This window comes from Crocuta crocuta, unplaced genomic scaffold, assembly GCF_008692635.1.
Source record: "Crocuta crocuta isolate KB4526 unplaced genomic scaffold, BGI_CrCroc_1.0 scaffold41, whole genome shotgun sequence".
Classification (NCBI taxonomy): Eukaryota; Metazoa; Chordata; class Mammalia; order Carnivora; family Hyaenidae; genus Crocuta; species Crocuta crocuta.
This window is the reverse complement of record NW_027529428.1, coordinates 11,924,938-11,948,079: the sequence shown is the minus strand read 5'-3', so window position 1 is coordinate 11,948,079 and position 23,142 is coordinate 11,924,938. Positions and strand designations below refer to the sequence as shown.

The following is a 23,142-nucleotide window of genomic DNA, read 5'->3' as shown; positions in this document are numbered from 1 at the left end:
GCATAGTCTTTTTTTTTTTTTTTTTTTTTTTTTGAGTGTTGTTATTTGTACTGAACTTTCTATCTGGGAATCTCTAAGTGCTTTTTAAAATAGTCTGGCTTCATTCAGGGTGCTCTAGCCACATATGCAGTTTGTAAGTGGTGGAGGTATAGTGCTTATGTGATAAAAGCCTGAATCTTTCTCTCCTAACTTGTACAACATGGCATTAAAATCTATGGAAGGCGCTCAAGGCGTCTTTCCTTGGCTTTTTAAGGCTGGATAGAAGAATTTGGTCATTTGGATCTGCATACATTCCAAATAGATTCAGAGTCCTGAGCAAACGGTAGTGAATTATAGCAAAGAAGAAAAGAGCTTCAATAGTGATATAACTTATATTTGGATACACCCAAGAAACCTATTTGTGTATTAAGCAAAAATAATAAATAGTACCTTGAAAAACCACAATTCTAGGGGGCGTTACCTTAGTGTTGAACTTGGACATCATATGATTTATGATGCACAAAGCACTTTCCTGAACATTCTAAGCTGATACGCCCCCTTGTCTCTTTTGGGTCCAGCGTCAGGACAGAGACGGGGTGGGAAAACTTGGTCTGGGCGCTTCTAACCACATGGCTACGGCCTTTAATAGGTAGGAGATAGGAGCTCGCCTGGCTGACTCGTCGTGTGTCCTATTTCTGCGTTATGTTCCAGATGAAATTGTCCTTTCTTTTCAAATGCTTGAGTGGTTGTACATATGCAGTGTGTGTGTGTGTGTGTGTGTGTGTGTGAGAGAGAGAGAGAGAGCACACACATGTGTGCATACTGGGGAAACAAAGGCCAGGGCAGGAGTAGGCAGACACGGATCAGTTCTACAAGCTTTTATTCTTGCTTTATTTTTCCCTGATACTCAGTTGGCGGGGGCCTTCTGCATATTCCTTTAGCCTCAAGATGTGTTGATATTTGAGAGAGGAACACAAGTGTTTATTCTTCAGAGTTAAAAAAAAAAACAAAAAACCCTCAGTAAGTGTGCATTCTGTTCCTCTTGGTCTTGTAAGTCCTCAGGCAGTGAGATGAGTGTTCTGCTTGCTCCCCGGTGAGGCGCCCCCCATCCCCTGATGGACATTCCTCCGTTCGTGGGCTTCATAAATTAGCAGGGAGGGTGCCGTTGTAATACTTGACCATATAAGGGGAAGAGAGGCTGCGCCGTTCCGTGGCTTTGCCCTCCTATCAGACCCGTATACACACTCGAGGCCTTTTAAGGGAACGTGGTGCGTGTGGGGAAATCACCCCTGGGCAGCCCATCCACTTCCCTCGCGGCTGCAGACTTGGTGCCTGCAAGCTGTGTGTTACTTGGAAGCATAAATCACAGGGGTTTGCTGGTGTCCGGCTCGAGGGAGGGAGCCTCAGGGGACCCCAAGAGCGGGCTCAAGCCGCTGGCTTTTTCGTTGTCGCTCAAAGCCCGTCTCACAACTTGGCCTTCTGACTCGCGCTGAGAACTTCACCGCTCACGCACCCCGATGCGCACTTGCCCAGCCTCCTCCGGGCTGTGGGGAGAATTGTGATGGCTACAGTGAGCTAACCACGGCCTCCTGAAGATTTCAGAGGAGCCTTGTCTGGCTGCAGCATTTGGCTTGGTATAGGGGGAGGCCTCCGAGTTCAGAGAGAGCTGGCTTTGAACCGCAGAACTTTCTCTCCCGAGCTCTGAGATCTTGGGCAAGGTACACCACCTCTCTGAGCCCCAGCGTCTTCATGCGAAAATGGAGAGCATAAACGGGATCAGATTCACTCTGAAGTGTTGCACACAGTGCTTGGCACGTAGTAAATGCTTCCTGAACGCTAGCTGTTGTGGTTGTGACTATTACTGCCGGGGGAGAGCTCTAGTTTTCCTCTGGCAGCCAGTATCTCAAGGATTCTCTGATCCAGCACACTTTATAAACAGATTTTCTTTCCAGGCAAAGCACAATTCATTGGCTTGGCACAATTCATTGTATGGAGAAAGGGTTCTGGAATCAGGCAGGTCGGGGCCCGAATCCCCGCCGGGCCCCTTACCAGTTTCCCGCATGGGACGAACGACTTCATCGCGCGGTACCTCGGTTTTGTAGCCGGTGGTGATGATGGTTGTTTAAAACCAGGCATTTTGGTTTCCAGGGGTGGAAATGAATCACGTGAGAGTAACGACCAGGAAAGGGTTTGTCGCAAACCTATAGAGAGTCCATGGAAATGACCTGAGGCACGCACTAGGGGCTCCTCGGTGCCACCAGCAAGTGACACAGCGACTCTCGGCTCTGTCTCCCCAGCGGACACCCCGGCCTAGCCTCCAGACCCCCCCTGTGGCGGAGCCTCTGGACTGGGGTACCTTCCCGGGATGGACAACAAGAATTAGAGCTTAATAAAGCTGAGCTCAGGGGGCTGCCCAGAGGTGTCAGTGTGGGGACACACCCTGCACAGTGTCTGGTACTCGGTAGATTCTCACCAGGTGTGACTCATGTCGCATCTCTTGTCCCGTCCTCAGGAATAAATACCCTGCCCCTAGAGCTATAGCACCAAAGAGGGAGAGAGAAAAGGGAGCACTGTTGTCCATTCCGGGTTAAAATCCAGCAGGAAAGAGATGGTTAAGTTGGGAGAGACGGAAAAGAAGGAGGGGCTTTAAAGGGTGAAGGGGCTTCTGCCTGGAGGTAAGGAGGATGTTGGGGCCATCCAGCTGTCAGTGACCGCTGACCCTTCCTCCCTCCCTCCCTTTGAATTCCACCTTCTTGAGCTTTATTTCCCAGCAGAGAGAACAGAAGTCCGCAGGACAGGTCAGAATGACAGTGTGTTTCCTTCCGGCACGTCCAGCGGCAGCCACGGCAGCCCTATCATCCAGGTCGAGGGGACTTGGGGGAGACACTTAGGGAGGCCTGTGCGCGCCCTTCCTCGAGGCCCCCGCACCATCAGGCAGAGCCTGGGTCCCACCCACGGGTTTGTACCCACACCCGGGAGCCCTGTGCTAATTTCCTTAGCAAAGCTGCGTTTGTGGGGACCTCCCTCCCTTGCTCGGGAAGGTCAGGGGTTCTCAAACCGTTTTCTGTCCGTAGGCGTAGCCTGCTCCATGAGGAGCCCCCGTTGCTGCCTACAGTGACTGTCAAAGCAGGTGGGCTTCCGCACCTTAGAATCTCCCCACCTCTGCTTTTCTGATAACCCTGCCTGGCCACCTGCTGGGCCAAGTTGACATTCAGAGGACACAGCCCTTGTGCGTGGAGGAGACGGACAAGGACCTGGCAGGGAAGGGCTGTGGCTCGGGGCTTGGCTGGCACTGCAGACAGCAGAGGGGCGCTCCTTGGTGGGGTGCTCCTGTCGGCCTCTGGGAACCTCAGGAGGGGCCTCTTCTCGGGAGCTGGGGCTTACAGGACAATGAGGAGTCAGCAGCCGTGTCCCTGAGTACCGGAGGGCGGGCAGCAAGGCGTGTCTGGGAACTGCAAGCCTCCAGAGTGCTGGAGGCTAAAAGCGGGGAGGATTTCTTCAGGGAAACACAGACTCTGCCCCTCACTGCCAAGTTCAGCTATGCGTGCTCTCTGCCAGGGCTGCCACGATCACAGCGCTTGCAGCTCCCGTGCAGTGCCTTCCCAGGAGATGATCTGGGCAGTCCACATGGCTGGTGAGGAGTGTGGTGGTGGCCAGTCCCGGCCCCCCGCAGCCACCTCTCAGGTGCAGACCCCTCAGTGAGCCCCCGTTTCCCTGCAGGCTGTCACCACTGGGTGGCTGCTTTACCTGGGAAATCCTCAAAAGACTCCCGCCCCCCAACCAGGGTGAGGATTTCCACCTCTTAATTTGCGCTGCCTTTCTGGCGTGTTTGCTGTATGCCATGGCCACCCCATCTCTACCTATGAGGATGCCAAAGCTCACAGAAATGCAGTGACTTAGCCAAGCGACAGAGTTAGGGAAAGCTGGCGTCAGGATTTGAACCCAGCTTGTCAGCCTCTCGAGCGCATTCCATGAGGAAGTCAGCAAAGCAAGGCCGACCACTCCAGTAGCAGGTAGTGTTACTACTCATCCACGTTCCGAGGTGTGGACGTCCAAGATGAGAGAGGAGAAGTGCTGGCCTGTGAGTGTCACAGAATTAAAAGAATTAAAAGCTGCGCTATGAACCCAGACTTGTCCGAATTCAAAGCCAGTGGGATACTAACAGGACTGGGGGCCAGCCATTCTGCTCACATTTGCAAGAAATATCGCCATGGTGATGTACAAGCTGCCTCTCAGCCTGCTGGGGTTCGATTGGCATCGTCCCTGTGCCTACATGGGAGACTCACATCTTTGTTAACCCTGATGTCCAATGTCCGTTTGTATCTGGACCCCAATCAGGTAATAGGTCCGTGAGGACCTCCTAAACAGTATGCAGTGTGTGCATCAAAATTCAGTTATTAACGTCAACATCCAGTATGTAGATGTATATGTGGGTTAACTGATCAATTTCATTTGCAGATAGTTTGCCCTTTGTTTTTTTTTTTTAAAAATAAATTCTCAGAGAACTAAGAGTCTTCTACAAGTATAGACTCCCTAAGCAAGACCTCTAATTCCAGATATTCAAGCAGAGGGGCCTGGAAATTTGTATCTTACATAAGTACTCGGGTGATCGCTGTTATCAAGACAATGTGGGGAGCCCTCGCCTCTCTAGAGAGGCCGACTCGTGAAGCACTAGCAGCTAGGCAGATGTGGAAGGAACTCGTCCAAGCTTGTATACTAGCTTAGGCCTTTTGGGACACTATCTGGGCCCCTACAGAGGCCATCTTGCTGCAAGTTTATAAACATTTACATCATACGGGAGTCATTTCACTGCTTATATTTGGATTACAAATGCACATTTGGTTTCACGAGGGTCAAAAAATCCCACAACTGTCCTATTTCATCCAGCTCGAAAATCACTTACAAGCGAATGATCCTTTCTTTTTCTGACCCTCGGAACGTTGCCTTGGGACTTTCAGAGAAACTCAGCTGATAGCCTAGTGCTAGGTGAGTGTGTGGGGTGTGCACGTACCCATACCTGGTTTTCCAGATGGGCATAATGAACGGCGTTGGATACCGGCAGAGAAAACGTGAGCTCACTGCGAGAATTTGGGGTGGAATGGTCAGAAATAAATTTGTAGGACCTCCTGAAAGTCAGTATGGTGTGTGCAGAAGGTTGTGGGGATAGAGTGGAGAAGAAGATGAAACATTGTCCCTGAAACCTTCTTGTGCAGGAAACTACTTATGGTTCTGATGAGTTACAGCACCCTCCCTTACCCCCAACACACACCCACACCTACGTGCGCATACCCACACTCAGACACACACTCCACACGCATACATACATACATGTACATGATTATTTACACATGCCCACTACCAATACATGCTCTCACTGACATGCAAGCACTTACATGCACACACACACCCACAGGGTAACTCCATTCCCATTAGCATTCTCAGCCCCTAGCCTGGGGTCTTCGGTATTCATGGACTTGAGATTACACACCTGAAAACAATTATTAGCTCCAAAAATCCAGAAAACGGCAACACTGATGTGATTAACTGCCTAGTTTAATGTGTATGAAATGCAACATATTGTCACTTTGTCATCAAATTCAGTATCCAAGAAATCATCCTAGCCCTGGAAAATCATTTGCGGAGTATAGCCTCTCATTTTGAAATGCTTGTGATCAGTGAGAAATGATTGCCAGTAGTTGTGTAATTGAGTGACTTGTTGCCTCGTCATTTCGAAAACAGAATTACAAAAATCCTTTCAAGATTCTTTTGAGCAGAAAGTAGATTCTTATATGATGTGTGGATGTATTTTAGTATGTTTGGTATGCTATGGGGTGAGGTCTCACACACACATGCACAGTCCTCAAGTTCTCCACCACCAAATACTATTGGGCAGGCCACATGGATGGGGAGAAATAAAATGTTGCATTCAAATCCTTGTTTTCAACTGTTCCAAGGCTGTGATAGGCTTTTAGGTCCACCCTCAGTCCTATGACCATCGAGGAGCATATGATCTACCCCTTGGTACACCAGGAACGTGATCAAGGGACTTAACAGCGGTAGCTTCTACTCTGCCTAAGTCCCCGTGATGCTGATGGACAGCTGCTGCATATGATTGCACAGGATGTACACTGTGTAAGGATACCACAATCCAAGGGAACAGTGTTCCTATTGAGGATGCCCACATTTGAATATTTTTTATGACCACGTTTTAGCAGATGGCATTAACGTGCTCTTTTCTAAGAAAAGCAGTGTGCTGCCACACTTTGGACGGTTGGAAATGATTGGATCTTGAAGAATGTGTGCCTTTAGCACAAGGGTGCTGCTTGGGCTGTAGCTCTGGACTGGCCTACAGAGGGGTGTGCCTCCCGCTCCATTTATCTTTGTCATCCCTTCACTGTAGGGTGTGGGATCTTGACCTAAAGAGAATGGCTCCTTTCACACGAGGCTGTACGCCCTGGTTCACAGTGTCCAGAAGCCATCCCGTCTTTTCTTGACCCCACCCTTCCTCTGTGTTGAAGTTTCTCCGAAGTCCCCAGTAAGGCCCAGCGGTACAGAACGGGTCCACACACATAAACAGTAAATATTCCCGTGCCTCGAACTCTGAGAAGGGAGGCAGGCAGTTGAGTGGCCTTCTTATTTCCCTGGAGAGTCTCTGCTTTTCCAATTAATTTCAGGAGCTGTGTGTTCTTGCCAACCTATTTTGGTCTCCATTCCCCCAGAGATGACTAGGAAGAGGCTCTCTGAGGGAGAGTCCATCTCAGCTACAGCCGGCACTGCTCAGGTCACTCTGCATGCAAGCAGCTGCTTTTCCTTCCTCCTTCCTCTGTCCCCACCGGCTTTCTGGGGACCGAACCCCCGGACTGGACGGCGCAGGGGAAGGGCGCTTGACTTGCTCAGATAGCACAGAGCCCTGCTGTCCACCACACCCACTCGCCGCACCCCTGGGCTGCCTGCCCCTCTCTACTGAGCTCACAGCATCTTGAAATTCAGGACCTGGAGGAGCATCTCTACTTCCCTGGATGCCCTTCTGACTTCACATCTCTTCCCCCTTTGGGAAGGCATCTTGCGGTGAATCCTTGATGTGACTTAAGATTATTTGATACCTTCCTTCTCACTTGCTCTTCAAAAGTGTCCAATGAGAGTAAATCTTTCTGAAGGACACCCCTGCCACACAGTCTTGTAAGGAATCGATTTCTTGGTCCATCTGACCCGGTGTTTTCCAGTAGATGTTGAAAGAAACAGTAGCCCCATAAGGTACTCCTTGCAATCATGAGAAATGTGTACCTTACTCTATCTTTGAAGTTTTATTGTGAAATAAACATTTCAGTTCTGAGAAATTCCACTGAAATTCCAGTTCAGGAAATTCTTTCCTGAAAAGGAAAGAGAGGCCAGTTTTACCACAATCCCCTACTTGTTCTTAATAAACTAATAGCCCTGGACGCGGTAAGCTAACACACACTTAGCTCGAAGTAAGGTAATCTGCCTCTTCAGCCAGTCCTCCGTATGCAAATGCCCCTGGAAGTTCACCCACCACGACTTCATCTTATCCTGCACGTTCAGTGGTCTCATGCACTTGCTTTCACTGGCATTTGAAGGTCTTCGTTTGGGAATGTAAATTACATTTTCTATCCATGTCAGAGGAGTCTGTGCGCTGGCACCATGACTCTTCTGAAGGTCATGGCTCCTGCCAGGCAGCCCTGTCCACCCTGCTCTGGCTGCGGATTCCAGAAATGAATCTGAGGGTGGGGTGATGTTACTTGCCCCGGGGCCGTGCAGCGGGCATTGTGTTCCCCCCTCCACTACCCACACCTGCGTAAACAGTTCCTGTCTTCAACTCTCCTCAAATTACTCAGTTTGAGTGGGTCATCTATTCCCGTTGGGGCTCTGACTGATACAAAGAGTGTCCACACCTAAGTGAACTATGCGTACAAGGATCTGAAGCCGCATGGCGCTTTGAGAAGGTTCTAGAATACCAGCTTGGGAGGGCAGGAGGAAGGGGAGGGGACAGGTAGCAGCAGCTGTAGAGGCAACAGTGCCATAAGCTGTCGCTGATGCCCATGCACCGCTTTGGCATCACCCCATTTAGCCCTCTCATTGTGATTCCATTTCACGGGTGAAGGAGCTGGGCTTATTGAGTTTCAGTAAGTTGGTGGAGCTAGAGAGAGACTCAGGCAGTCATGACTCAGAGCCCATCCTCCTGTGAAGGTGTTTAGACTTGATCCCACAAGCAGTGGTGTTTGCCTACCTTTCCTATCCACTCAGCTTTACCTTGGGTTGTGAAACTCCTTTCCCATAAAAGACATCAACTCTTTTTTTTCCCCAACAGTTTCTTTCCTCATAACCATGCATCATTAAACCAGAATAAAGTTAAAGACAAATTAACGTCACAACAGAGTTTAATGGGGCATGGATTTTCCTTATACTTATCGGCGAAAGCAAACCCCGTCCTGAGTGACGGGTGGAAATCCTGGAAGAGTAGGTTCCTTCTTGAATACGGGGTACCTGTTAGGTGAGTGGCTTCCTATCCCTTGATGAATGGTCATTTTATCAGAGCCCATTTAGAGAGAGCTTCTTGATGACTTGTTCTGACTTCCCCAGAATGAGCAACCAGGGTCATCAATTAGGCCACAGGCCAGAGTTCTCCATGAGATAAAACACCAGGAGAATGACTTATGTGCTCTATCATATCCCCAAACCAGCGTGGACAGATGCCACTCACATTCCCAGAGGCAACCCCACCAAACCTAAAGGTCTTTGTATCTCTGTGCAGATATCTCCTCCTGGAATTTTGTGCTTTGTGTCCAGAAGGTTCTTTGTCTTCCTTCTGTCAAAGAACCAAGAACTAACTCCCTAAAGTGAACTAAAAATGGCAATCTCTATTAAGAACTAGATGCACAACTGGTGAATTCTTCTCTGTGATGGTGATGGACAGGTTAGCAAGAGAAAAGGGAGGAGGAAATGCTTATATGACACAGAATATAAGCACCATCTCTTAATTAAAAAGGAAGGGAGGAAGAAAGGAAAGTTGTTTTTGAGGTCTGTGCATATAAGTGGAAAGATCTAAGAATCTTGGGAAGTTCCTAGGCCAATTCATTATGGCAGGCTATAGTACACGGACTTCCTTTCTGCCTTTAGAGGCATAGCTATGGGACAAGAAGATCTTCCTAGTTCCTCTGAGCTCTGGTGGCACAGGCAGGTTCTGGATGATTCTCTGAACCAGATATCAGGTCTCTCCATTTAGTTATTTAGTCCTATTAATTCTTCAGAGTTGCAAACATCTGAAACCTTTTATTAGAAGTAGGAATGAAATCCCACTAGGTTTTCAACTTGTACCAGTGAAGGAGAAATAGTAATTGGATACCAGTGATCTAAGATAATACTGCAAGAAAAAATACACAATTGTGTGTGTGTGTGTGTGTGTGTGTGTGTGTTGCAGTGTATTCATTGGGGCCCTTGAATCACAGCTGTTTATTTGGCCCTGTATAAACAGATCAGTTTGTTCATTCCCCTACCGATGGGTGGGTAGGTTGCTTATGGTTTTGTTCTTTTTCTCTCTCGCCACCAGTACTGTAATAGACATCCTTGAACCATGCCTCCTTGGACACACATGTACCAGTATCTCTAAGATAGATACCAAGAGATGGGCTTGCTGGGTCATGGAGTATTATTAACTTCATTAGGAATTCTCAAATTGCCCTATAAAGTGAGTGTACTAATTTAGAATTCTGCCATCAATGTTTGGATTTCCATTTTCCTCTGACATTCCCACCAACACTTGGTATTATTAGATTTTTTGTTCTTTTTTCTTTTTTTTACATGGTAAGTGTGACATGTCTGACTGTTTTTAAATTTTCATTTCCTTGACTTACTGTATATTTTCTTGTTGGCCAATTAATCTTCCTTCTCTGTGAATTGCGTGGGTCAATTGAGCTTTTCATAGTGGTTTTTGGGGCTTTTTTATTTAAGTTGGCTACTAATCCTTCAGTTTCATGTATTGCAAATATCTCAATCTATGGCTTTCCTCCCAAATTCTGGTGTCTATGACAAAATAGAAAGTTTTACAAATTCTAACTAATTAAATGTATCAATCTTTTCCTTACATTTAGACCCAACATGTGGAATATTCTGCTCATTCTTCTTTTCTTTCCCCCTTTCAAAATACTATGGGGATAGATTGCCAAGACTCTTCTGTCAAATTTAGAGTGACAAGGTTTAAATGAACCATGTTAGGGTCAAAATTAGGCTTATAGAACACTGGGGACAAACACTGAGGTCCCTGTGGCACCGCTGAAACTGAATCCAATATGAAATACCAGAGCAAGGAACAGATATTTGCTTTAGGAAAACTGATAATGCCATCCTATTTCAATGTATACCTCTGCTTGTGGCATTAGCCACAGAATGGTGATACAGCACTATACACATACTAGTGTACCCTGGGCTTTGTTCTTTTGGAATGAAGATCTGTTTACAGTCAGTGTATAGTCACTTAATGTCCAAAGCTCAGATGTCCCTTCTCTCCTGTTTTACGGCAAAGGATCAATAAGATTTCTAGAATACCCTCCAGGAAAAGATGCTAATTGAATCCAGAAGAGAAAAAGAAAGAAAAGATTTTAAGAAAGAGAAGAAGTTTTATTTACTGAGACACATTATCTCCTGGGTTCAAGTTGTCACATCATTTCTTACTCCTTTTGTTAGAGTAAATGAATTGATTCTAAATCTTCCAAGTGTATTCTATAGTCATTTATAAAAATCTTCAGTAAGGCATCTACATAACCCAAAATTCAAAGCAGAATGAAAATACAAGAAGGCATCTCCCTGTTTGCTGTCCAGGAAAGAATCTCCTAGGAATCTGGAGGGCTGCTGAGTGTCTCTCTATGCCTCAGCTTATTTGGAACTCTTGGGGCTTAAAACTCACCAGCCCTCGCCTTTCAACAATTTTTATTCTTTGAAAATAATTAGAACCAGAAACAGTTTACATCAAAGTGTTCAAACATCACGATTGTAAACAGACACTTGTTAATTCCCAGACGTAGGGTTCCAGATTATTTACTAGCTTGGGAGTATAAACCTGTGATTGTTTCAGTTTTACATAGTTTTCTTTTGGATCTTTGGTTAGTTTCCCAAAGCCATTTTTTTTCTTCTAAATAAAGTCAAGATCCTCAGAAATATGCCTGCCTTATGTTTCCTAACAAAATTTATAATCGAATTGAGAAGGATCCTATTTTTCCCCCATAACACTTATCTAAAATGCAAGTGCAGAAGTTTCTCGATAAAACAGCACAGGCCCTTGGGTTTGGGGTCCACCTTGGCTTGTTTTACAGTTGGCCAGCAACTAGATGTTTAAAGGGAACATGAGACATGCAGTTGTCTCTGGTTTTCTTCTTGTAAATATTCTTTAAATGAAATGTCCATTTCCCTTTGAATTAAGTGAAAGATGCAAAGCAAAGAACAGTGATCCTTTGGTAATTCTGGAGGGCATTTTGTGGTTGTTGGAGCTCTTTCATTTCATTATTTACTATCTCATTTGATCTTTATAGCCTCTCTGATAGGACAGGCAGGGAGGGTGTTATTTAACATGTGAGTTTTGAGGTCTAGACCCAGCTGAGCTATTACAAGCCTCAGGACCAGGCAGCTTTCTGCTCACATTTATATATGCAGTTAAAAAACTTTTGTGGTCATTTTATTATGACAGCCCCCCCCCCCCCCCGTTTATATTTATTTTACCTGAAAGTCTGAGTTGTTCTATCTTCAATGCCTGTGAGTTCAAGCCCTTCTCCCCCAGGGGCCTTTCACCAGTAGCTCAAAGCGAGGGCTTGAAAGACCAAGAAGTCTGTCCCAGATCAGGACAATTAAAATGCAAACTCACATAAGCCCTTCTTTACCTTAGAGCAGCCCCAGCCAGGGGTGCCAGACATCAAAGAAGGGACCTGGGAGTGAACTCATCCACGTGAAAATACTGGCAGGCTCATTCGAGGGCAGTCCTCCTAGACGTACATGTCTGCTAGACATTCACCAGCATATCCAGAACGCTCTTAAACCCCATCTTCAGTAGTTTATTTCTTGGGGTTATGTAAACCTGACCAATTCAAACATGTACTTAGTCGTAAATACCGCAGTGGGCTTTTTCTTTTAAGTAAATGTTTATTGAAGTGTATATAAAGAGAAGGACAACTCCAGTCTTACTCAAGGGCTTTTCATAAAGGAATATTCCCACGCAACCACCAACTAGATCAAGCAACAAAAGAGCATTCCGGAAGCTCCCTTCTTCCCCATTTCAATTACTACTTCCTCCTCCCTAGAGATAACGGCTATCTGACTTCTATCACCAGGTGATTATCACAAATGTAACCACAGTCAAGTTAATGAACACATTCATCACTGCACATAGTTACTTCTCTTCTGATGAGAACGCTACTCTCAGAAGCATACAGCGTGTGTCACTAACTACAGTCACCATGCTATACATGAGACCCTCAGAACTTACTCATCTTGACTGGACGTTCATGCCCTTTGACCAAGGTCTTCCCATTTTTCTCACCCACCTCACCACCAATCTATTCTATTCTGTTTCTGGGAGTCTGACTTTTTTTTAGACGCCATGTACAAGGGATACCATATAGTGTTTGTCAATCTCTGTCTGTCTGATTTCACGTAGCAGAATGCCCTCCAGGTCTACCCATGTTGTCACATGTGGCCGAATTTCCTTCTATTTTTATGGCTGAAGAATATTCATTGTGTGTACCTAGCACATCTTCTTTATCCCTTCATCTGTTGACAGACATGTAGGTTGTTTCCACCTCTTGACTACTATAAACAGTCATGCAATGGACATAGATGGTCAGATATCTTTTGGGGATCCTGTTTTCATTTCCTTTGGATATTTACTCACAAGTCAGATTTCTGGGTCATATGGTAGTTATTTTTATTTTTTTGAGGAACTGTCATACTATTTTCCACAGTGACTACCAATTTGCATTCCCATCAGCAGTGCACAAGCTGAAGGTCCCTTCTCTCCAAGTCCTTGACAGCTCTTACCTATTGTCTTTTTAATAATAGCCATTCTAACAGGTGTAAGGCGATATCTCATTGTAGTTTTGATTTTGCATTTCCCTGATGATTAGTGATGTTGAACATCTTTTTATATATCCGTTGGCCATTTGTGTGTCTTCTTCAGAAAAAATGTGGACTCAGATCCTTTGCCTATTTTTTTATTGGATTGTTCGTTTTCTTGTTATTGAGTTGTAAGAGTTCCTTGCATATTTTGGATATTAACTCCTTATTGGATATAGGGTTTGCAAATATTTGCTCCTGTTCCAGAGGCTGCCTTTTCAGTTGGTTGGTAGTTGCCCTTGCTGCACAGTAACTTTTTGGTTTATGTTGTCCTACTTGTTTATTTTTGCTTTTGTTGCCTGTGCTTTTAGCGTCATATCCAAAAAATAATTGCCTAGACCAATGCCAATGATTAGTTTTGTCTATTTTGAACTACTGAATCATGCAGCATATTTTCCTCTATGCTGACTTCTTTAATTCAATGTTATATTTATGTGATACATTCATATTTTTCTATGTAATGATAGTTTGTTCATTTTTTTCTGTTCTGTGTTATCCCTCTATGTAAATATGTCACATAAACAAATATACCACAGTCAGTACTGATGTGCTTTCCTTCAGCAATACATGAATTCCCAATCTTCACCAGGACTTGGCAATACCCCTCTTCTTAGCCAGTCTTGTGGGTCTGTCATATCATCTCATTGTGGCTTTCTTTTATTATATTATTTTTATTTTTAGGGAGAGAGAGTGCAAGCAGGGGTGGAGGGCAGAGGAAGAGAGAGAATCTTAAGCAGGGTCCACACGCAGCATGGAGCCTAACATAGGACTTGATCCCACAACCCTGGGATCATGACCTGAGCCAAAGTCAAGAGTCACATGCTCAACTGGCTGAGCCATCCAGGTGCCCGTTCATTGTGGTTTAATTTGCAGTTACCTGATCTCTACTGATGTTGAGCATCTTTTCGTTTGTTAATTGGCCAATTGAATATCCTCTTTTGTAAAGTGCCTGTTCAAGACTTTTGCTCAAAGCTTTTAAAACCGGTTATATGCCTTTTTGGTTGTTGTTGTTGTTGTTTACTACTGTATAAGAGTCTTTTAAACGTAAACTGCAAGTAAGTCTTTTGTTGGATATATGTGATGCAGATATCTTCTACTCCATGCTGTTGGGGCTTTTAAAAAGGGGGCTGGGAGTTTGGTGTGTAGAAATTAGAATCATGAGCCCTGCTGGATCTCAAGAAAGTGGACATTTGAAGATAAATCAAGGGAAGAGGAACCTGGATCTTTTTCTCTTTAAGTCTATTGCAAGTTTCTCGAAGTAGGAATCCAAGGGCAGCTGGGTATGCTTCATGTACTTGATGTCATTAATCATTGTTGATTTGGCCATTCTCTCACATGCTGCCGGAGTGTCATTAGTCATTGATAGTCCAGTAGAGCGTACACATAATGATGTAGTACTGCGTAATTAGGTTCATAGATATTTGAATAACTACTGTGGTCACACACTATGCTGAAGGCACAAAAATGGTATGCCAGCATCCTTTCATTTGGTGAGCTTTTGGGGCACTGTTAGTATGCTTTTGTGTCTGTTGTCTTGTTTGATCACATGAGTGTAGGGTGATGGCCAGACTGGCAAAATAGGAAAATGTATTCTTCTGCTCCTCAAACCTTTGTTTTCAGCTAGTCATTGCCCTAAGTCTATAATATCTTTTTTTTTTAATTTTTTAAAATTTATTTTTTATTTTATTTTATTTATTTTATTTTATTATTTCTGAGAGAGACAGCGTGAGCAGGGGAGGGTCAGAGAAGGAGGAAGACACAGAATCTGAAGCAGGCTCTAGGCTCTGAGCTAGCTGTCAGCACAGAGCCCAATGTGGGGCTTGAACCCATGAACCGTGAGATCATGACCTGAGTCGAAGTCAGACACTTAACCGACTGAGCCACCCAGGCGCCCCTCTGTAAGATCTTTACTTTCAGGAAATGCCTCTGTCTCATCATGATAGCCTGACTAATTAATATCTTGTGAAATTCTCTTTCTCAAGATGACTAATTTCAATAAAACATGCAGAAATGACTTAGTTGTATTTTTTAGGAAACTACAAGAAAACGAAGACCATAAAATGGAGATGCTTTGTCCCCTGCCATCCAACAACACTCCTTAAATGATAGATATTAGTCAACTGAAATCATCCAGAATTTATTAAGGGCAAATCTGACAAGGCGTTATACTATCCTAAACTTTGAAGAGCCATGAAAGTCTATACGATGAAGTCCCTAACTCAGAGAACTTCTAATACATTGGTGGTGATGCTCATGTGCATCTGTGTGTGGAAGAAAAATTTAAGGAGGTGACAATATCAACATGAACACAAAGACCCATTCCCGAGTGAGAGGAAACATAATGGCCGGAAGGATTACTTTGGATTTATTATAATGAAGAGGAAGGGTTGTATTCATTAGTATAATGGAGCTGCTGCTACTAATCCCAAAGCGTATAATCGCTCAAACTCAGCGAAAGGGTCTCAGGCCTCAAGAGTTAAAAACAGGTGTTCCTGATTCGTAGTTGATTCTGCTCCAAATGGCAATTTAGAGACCTAGATCCTTTCATATGGTGGGTCTACCATCTTCAACGTATAGCTTCCAGGTTTGCCAGACTTGTCCACATTAAGGTGGCAGAAGGAGAGAGAACATGGAGGATGGGAAGTTTTAATAGCCAGATCTGAGTGTCATTTCCACCCAAGTTCCATTGGCTGGAACTCTAACATGTGGCCCGCAGCTAACTGTGAGGGCGGTCGGGGAGCGTCATCCAACCCAGAGGAGGTGGGTTTGTCGGTCACCTAGCTGCATTTGCCACAGGCCTCATGGTGGCATGGCATCCCAGTTAGGTCTTGAGGCGATGTGAAGTATTTCGACAGAGATTCGAAAGGCTTAACCCAGGTGAAATGAAAAGCATGAAAAAGCACGCAGGAGTAGTTTGCAGTAGTAGCAAAAAGGAAAGAGCACATTTGGAAAATTAGAAACGGTCTGGTTCTTAGGAGCTTGGAGTGACTTGCACGAGAGAAGCTGTTGGAACAATAGGTTGAGGCTGATTCCAACCTGAAGCCGCATTTTTCGAGGTTGAAACGGCCTCCTCAGAAGCTGACATCTGCCATGGGTTTTTTGTTTTGGTTTGGTTTGGTTTGAACTACCAGAACTCATCTCCCACGTGCGGGACAATTGGGATTGAGATTGATTTTCTTTCTTTTGCTTCATACTGTGGTCTTTCCTAGGAAGTGAGTTCTTGTGTTTGTCTCTGACACATGGTGGCAACGGTCAAGAGGGTAAAGACCCTCAGCCTGAGCAGCTCCATTTTGAGCTGTCAGAAAATCTCCAGGGGGTCTCCTGTGGAAAAAACAACAACAACAATCTAGAGCATGGTATCTGCTGAATGCTGTGTTTGGGCTGGATCCCAAGTTCAGCAGAGGGAGAAGGGAGGGGAATTCCTTTCTGACTCTAGGACACAATCAGCTCATGCTCAGGATCTCGGAATTTAATTACCCATATTGTTATCTTAGCTCCCATAGCTGCGACTGGGGCTCCTAGTTCTAGAAGTATCCGGTCCTTTAAAAACCCAGCCTCAGCCCTCAGCCTCGTGACCTCCTGACAGTGATTAATTGGGAAGGGTGGGAGCTAGGGAAATCCTTTCCCCTCCCTTCAGATCTGCCAACTTGGCTTTGAACCTGCTAGAATGTTTTAGCCAAGGAAATATATGTGCTCCATGCTGCACATTCTATTTAGCAATCATATACACTCATATTTGCTAAATTAATTTTGACCTACGCTTTCCTCTGTGCTGACACTGGGAAGCTTCTGTGTGACTTATGTTACCTTCTTCCTTCAGCTTCTGACTATGAAATTAATGGCTATGAAATTTACCTTTGACCTACAGTTTGGGGAGGATTTCTTCCATTGTTCCCCCCAGGATATAAGTGTGATTGTATATCTTTCTTAGACCATTAAAACACACACACACACACACACACACACACACACACCCCAGAACCTTTGATGTAACCCTGGAACATCTAAAAAGTGCCTCTTTTCAAAGCAAACTTGAAAGAGATTTAGTGCAAAATTTTGCAAGATCTTGAACACATCAACTGTATTTGGTATTACAAACAGGAAAGTGCTTTCCTGTGGCAAGAGTTTCTAAATATCTTCCCCGCTCTGGCTGGTCGCCAAATAAAAACCTAAAGAAATCATTACATTGTGTCCTTTGTCCTTTATGTATCTTTCTTCCTCTTCTTGACCAGAATACCCTCACTGGTTCCTCTCCCTGGCCACCTTCTGTGATTTATAGCCTTTGAAAAATTAAATCTTGCTAATGGCAGGCATTTGGTGTTTTGTTTTTTCTTGCTTGTTTGCAGGGAAGATGAAACTCATTAGGTCAATGGCACAGTACCGGATCATTCCCGAAAATACTCTGAGATCTGTATATCTCTTAAAACATTTGGGGTGGCAGCATGGTCTCTTGGAACGGAACATGAGCAGAAATTAAGCAGCTGCGGAATTAACCAAATTCTAGCTTTGCCTCTTACCTCTGTGCAATCTTAAACAAACACATGACCTCTACTCTTCTGAGCCTGAACTGTGATGTCATTGATTAGTTTTAGCTGTTCTTGAAGCTTACCTAAATGGAACAGTACAGTATATATACTCTTGTTCCCTGTTTCTTGTATGTGATAGAATATTTGTGAGATTCATTCACGTGTTGCAGGTAGCAGTAGTGTGCTCAGTGAAATTTATGGTAGTGCATTCTGTGTCACACATCCACTGTCCGTTCTGCTCAATGGACATTTGAGTTGTTTCAGTTCTTCTGAATTGTGATTCCATGATCATTTTTTGTAAAATCTTGTGTACATACTCTGTTGAGTAATGTCACACACTGGGCTCCCCAGGAGGCAGCTCTGAGAGAGGTTGGTTTGCAGGAAGTTTATTCCTGCCTGCCATTGAGATCAAATGTGTCTTCAAAACCAGCACCTGTGGGGGAGTGAGATGGGGACTGGACAGAGAGAGAGAAGTTGGACTGCAGTGCAGTCCAGCAAAGGCCTCAGCTAACCTACGGGGAGCTCTTGAGCTGAAATGACCCTACAGAGTTGGGCCAAATAGGGGCAAGGAGTCTAGACCTTCATCTATCCCACATCGACCAGTCATTGGATGTGGGCTGACCCAGGAAAAGGAACATGATATTCTTTAGGTTTATTTATTTATTTTGAAAGAGATAGAGACAGGGCAGGCAGGGGAGGGTGATAGAAAGGGACGGCGGGAATCCTAAGCAGACCCCATGCTGCCGGCTGCAGAACCTGAGGTGGGGCTCGAACCCACAAACTGCGAGATCATGCCCTGAGTTGAAACCAAGAGGCAGACACTTAACCGGCTGAGCCATGCAGGTTCCCCAAAGAGAGCATGATTTTGAGTGAGACCTCTCTATTTGGCAGAGAGTAGGGGACATATCTGTGAGCTGTTAGCCATCAACATTTCTAGCAGCTGGTAGAATACATGTTTCAGTGCTAAAAATNCAAGAGGCAGACACTTAACCGGCTGAGCCATGCAGGTTCCCCAAAGAGAGCATGATTTTGAGTGAGACCTCTCTATTTGGCAGAGAGTAGGGGACATATCTGTGAGCTGTTAGCCATCAACATTTCTAGCAGCTGGTAGAATACATGTTTCAGTGCTAAAAGTCCTACTGTGTGTGTGTGTGTGTGTGTGTGTGTATTTGTGTTGGTAGTGAAGGAGAGTGTCCACTACATGTCATTAGTAGTTTCTAGGAGTCGAATTGCTGGTTCATAGGATTGGTGTATACCCATCTTTAGTAGATACTATCAAACAATATTCCAAAGTTGTTTGTACCCAGACTCCCTCTTAGATTCTGACTTTCCCAAGTGGGATCTTACCATAAAGATAAAGGAACCTTTATAGAAGGAAAACATAAATGATAATATTCCATACATTAACTTAATATTTTCTATGTTATGAAGAAAACAAAACTGGGAACCATTGGAATAGGCTATTTATCATTTTCTATCTTATGGCTTAACATCCTGAAAAATGCCACCACTGTCCAGAATGTTCTGAATCTAGTTACGGAGTTAATAAGTTCTAAAGACTTCCTTCTGTGCTGAGAAAAGAGAGACAAAGAGATATATGAGTTGACTGTTTCCTTGAATTTAATTTTCCAGAGTGGCCAAATCAATGAAGGTTCCTGTGTATGAGACCCCAGCTGGATGGAGATTCTTCTCGAATCTGATGGACTCAGGACGGTGCTCTCTGTGTGGAGAAGAGAGTTTTGGCACGGGTAGGTTTTGCTGGGGTGATGTTATTGGAGAGGGTGGCTGCAGCATTCTGGGACCCCAGTTTGGAGACCTGTCCCTCCACTGTGAGTCACAGGCAAGAGGAAGAGATCATTAAGGGGAAAAAATCAGAGAAAACTGGTGATGTGCTGTGATACCATCTCTTCTGTCCATATTTTCTCTTTTTCACAAAATTCCAGTTTTGGGGGCGCCTGGGTGGTTCAGTGGTTAAGCATCCGATTTTGGCTCAGGTTATGATCTCATGATCTGTGAGTTCAAGCCCCGTGTCAGGCTCTGTGCTGACAGCTCAGAGCCTGGAGCCTCCTTCAGATTCTGTGTCTCCCTCTCTCTCTGCCCCTCCCCCACTCATGCTGTGTGTGTGTGTGTGTGTGTGTGTGTGTGTGTGTGTGTGTGTGTCTCTGTCTCAAAAATGAATAAACATTTAAAAAATTGCATTTTTTGGATCAGATGTAATTCTATTTTTAATATTTTGAGGAACCTCCATTTTGTTTCCCACAGCGGCTGAACCAGTTTGCATTCCCACCAACAATGCATGAGGGTTCCCCTTTCTCCACATCCTCACCAACACTTCTTATTTCTTGTCTTTTTGCTTTTAGCCATTCCAACAGGTGTGAGGTGATGATACCTCACTGAGGTTTTGATTTGCATTTCCCTGATGATTAGTGATGTTGAGCACCTTTTCATGTATCTGTTGGCCATCTGAGTGTTGTGTGGAAAAATCTCCCTTCAGGTCCTCTGCCCATATTTTAATCAGATTGTTTGGGGTTTTTGTTTTGTTTTGTTTTGTTTTGTTTTGGTGTTGAGCTATATAAGTTCTTTATATATTTTGGATACTTACCCTTTGTCAGATATATTATTTGCAAATATCTTCTCCCATTCAGTAGGTTGCCTTTTAGTTTTGTTGATGGTTTCCTTCACTGTGCAGAGGCTTTTATTTTGATGTAGTCTGAAGAGTTTATTTTTGCTTTTGTTTCCCTTGCCTTACTAGACATATCTAGAAAATGTTGTTGTGGCCCATGTCAGAGAAACTGTCTGTTTTCTAGGATTTTTATGGTTTCAGGTCTCACACTTAGGTCTTTAATCCATGTGGAGTTTATTTTTGTGTATGCTGTATATTTACCCAAAAAGGAAATGAAAACACTAATTTGAAAAGATATACACACTTCTATTTTCATTGCAGCATCCTTTGCAAATTGAAGCAACCCAAGAGTCCACTGACAGATGAATGGATAAGGAAGATGGGGTGGTGTGTGTGTGTGTGTGTGTGTGTGTGTGTGTGAAGGAACATCACAGAGCCATAAAAAGGATGAGATTGTTCCATCTGCAACAAGATGAATAGACTTAGAAAGTATTATGCTAAGTGAAATGTCAGACTGAGAAACAGAAATACTGTACGCTTTCACTCATATGTGGAATCTAAAACAATAGTTTTTTTTTGGCCTTTTGGCTAAGATCACGTGCGGAATCTAAAAAAAACAAAACAATAAAACAAACAAATGAATAACAAAATCAACAAGGATCTATCCATTGGTGGATGGTACACACATAAACACACACACACACACACACACACATACACACACAGAGTGGAATATTACTCAGCCGTAAGAAGAATCAGACCTTGCCTTTGGCAACAACATGGACCCAGAGGGTATAGCACTAAGTGAAATAGGTCAATCAGAGAAAAGCAAGTACTATATGATTTCTCTCATATATAGGATTTGAGAAACAAAACAAATGAACAAAGAAAAAAGGAGACAGGGCACCTAGGTGGCTCAGCCAGTTAAGCGTCCAACTTTGGCTCAGGTCATGATCACACGGTTTGTGGGTTTGAGCCCCATGTCGGGCTCTGTGATGACAGCCAGCTCAGAGCCTGGAGCTTGCTTCCGATTCTGTATCTCCTTCTCTCTCTGACCCTCCCTGGCTCATGCTGTCTCTCTCTCTCTCTCAGAAATAAATACAACATTAAAAAAAATAAAAAAGGAGACAAAAAAACCTCTAGTCTTCTTTTTTTTAAATTCTTTATTCTTGANCTCTCTCTCTCTCTCTCTCAGAAATAAATACAACATTAAAAAAAATAAAAAAGGAGACAAAAAAAACCTCTAGTCTTCTTTTTTTAAAATTCTTTATTCTTGAGAGAGAGAGCAAGTTGGGGATGAACAGAGAGAGAAGGAAACAGAGAATCCTAAGCAGGCTTCACTCTGTCAGTGAAGAGCCCGACGTGGGGCTCAAACTCACAAACACTGAGATCATGACCTGAGCTGAAATCAAGAGTCAGGCACTTAACCAACTGAGCCACCCAGGTGCCCTCCCAAAACCCAGACTTAAATACAAAGAACAAACTGGCGGTTGCTAGGGGGAAGGGGGAGGAGGAGCGACAGGCAAAATAAGTGGAGGGGAGTGGGAGATCTAGGTTACCAGTTATGGAATGAATAAATCACGGGGATGAAAGGCACAGCAAGGGGAACACAGTCAATGGTATTGTGATAGCATTGTATGGAGACACATGGCCACTGTATTTGCGGCAGGCATAGCATAACGTATAGAGAAGCTGAGTAACTAAAACTAATGTACCTTGTGTGTCAGCTGTACTCAAATAAAAAATATTTTAAAATTTCTATTTCTTTACATAATTTTCTATTATGGCAATTTTAAAAATGCATGAAAATAGAGAGAATATCATATTGAAAACCCATGTGCTTATCATATAGTTTCAATCATCATCAATTCATGGTCAATCTTGCTTTATCTTTACCTTCATCTCTGAGATGAGCTTTCCTCTCTGATTAGGGTGGAACAATCCCTTGTGTGGATCTTTAAGTACAAGGGCTGTTGAGGAAAAAAATATATTATACCACAGTACCATGATAACACCAAAACTGTGAAAAATTTGTTTCTTTTTTCAGTATTTTAAAGATGCCACCTCATTGTCTTCTGGCTTTCATACTTTCTAAGAAGTGTGCTTCATTTCTTGTCTTTGTCCCTCTGCATTTAAACTCTTCCCAACCCGTACCTCTGGCTGCCTTCAATAATTTATTTTTATGTTTTGTTTTCAACAGTTAAATTGTAATATATCTACGTATTTATTTAACCTTGCTTGGGTTTTGGATTCTTGGACCTATTGCTTATTGTCTTTCATTAATTTTAGAACATAGTCACACATTATCTTTTAAATATTTCTCCTTCCCCATTCTCTCTCTCCTTCTGAGGTTCTGATTATACATGTGTTAGATGATTTGTGAGCATATGTTGTCTCAAAGCTCTTACGTGTGCTGTTTAGATTTGTTTCCCTTTTTTCTTTTGTGTTTACTTTAGATCATCTCTACTGTCATTATCTTCAAGTCATGGATTCTTTCCTTAGCTGTGTCCAATCTTCTGATGAGCCTAGTGAAGGAATTCTTCATCTCTGATATTGATTTTTTACTTCCAGCATTTCTCTTTGACTCTTTATGTAACTTCTATCTCTGTGACAAAACTCCCCATCTGCTTATGTATGTACTTATATTTTCCATTAGATCATTTAACATATTAAAAAGAGTTATTTCAAACTCCTTATGTTATTTGCAATATCTGGTTTATCTCTGACTCTGCTTTATCTCTTGATAAAGTAATGGCTTCCTCTTTTGTGCCTTTTGTGTATCTCCTAATTTTTCATTGAATGCTAGAAATATAAGTATATAAGAACAGTAAAGACTCCTATAAACAACATTTATACACAGAAGTGGGCATATCTCTTCTTTTATCAGGCTAAATTTAACTA

The 23,142-nt window shown here is 43.7% G+C and overlaps 1 protein-coding gene across 1 annotated transcript in view; it reads left to right on the top strand.

Annotated features, from left to right (window-relative positions):
- The window catches only part of PGM5 (phosphoglucomutase 5), a 209,984-nt gene that overhangs the window by 111,173 nt on the left and 75,669 nt on the right, over positions 1-23,142 (top strand). The window contains exon 8 of the mRNA XM_077759298.1: positions 19,251-19,366. Coding sequence (XP_077615424.1) covers positions 19,251-19,366 — 116 coding nt within the window. The remainder of the gene's footprint in view (positions 1-19,250; positions 19,367-23,142) is intronic.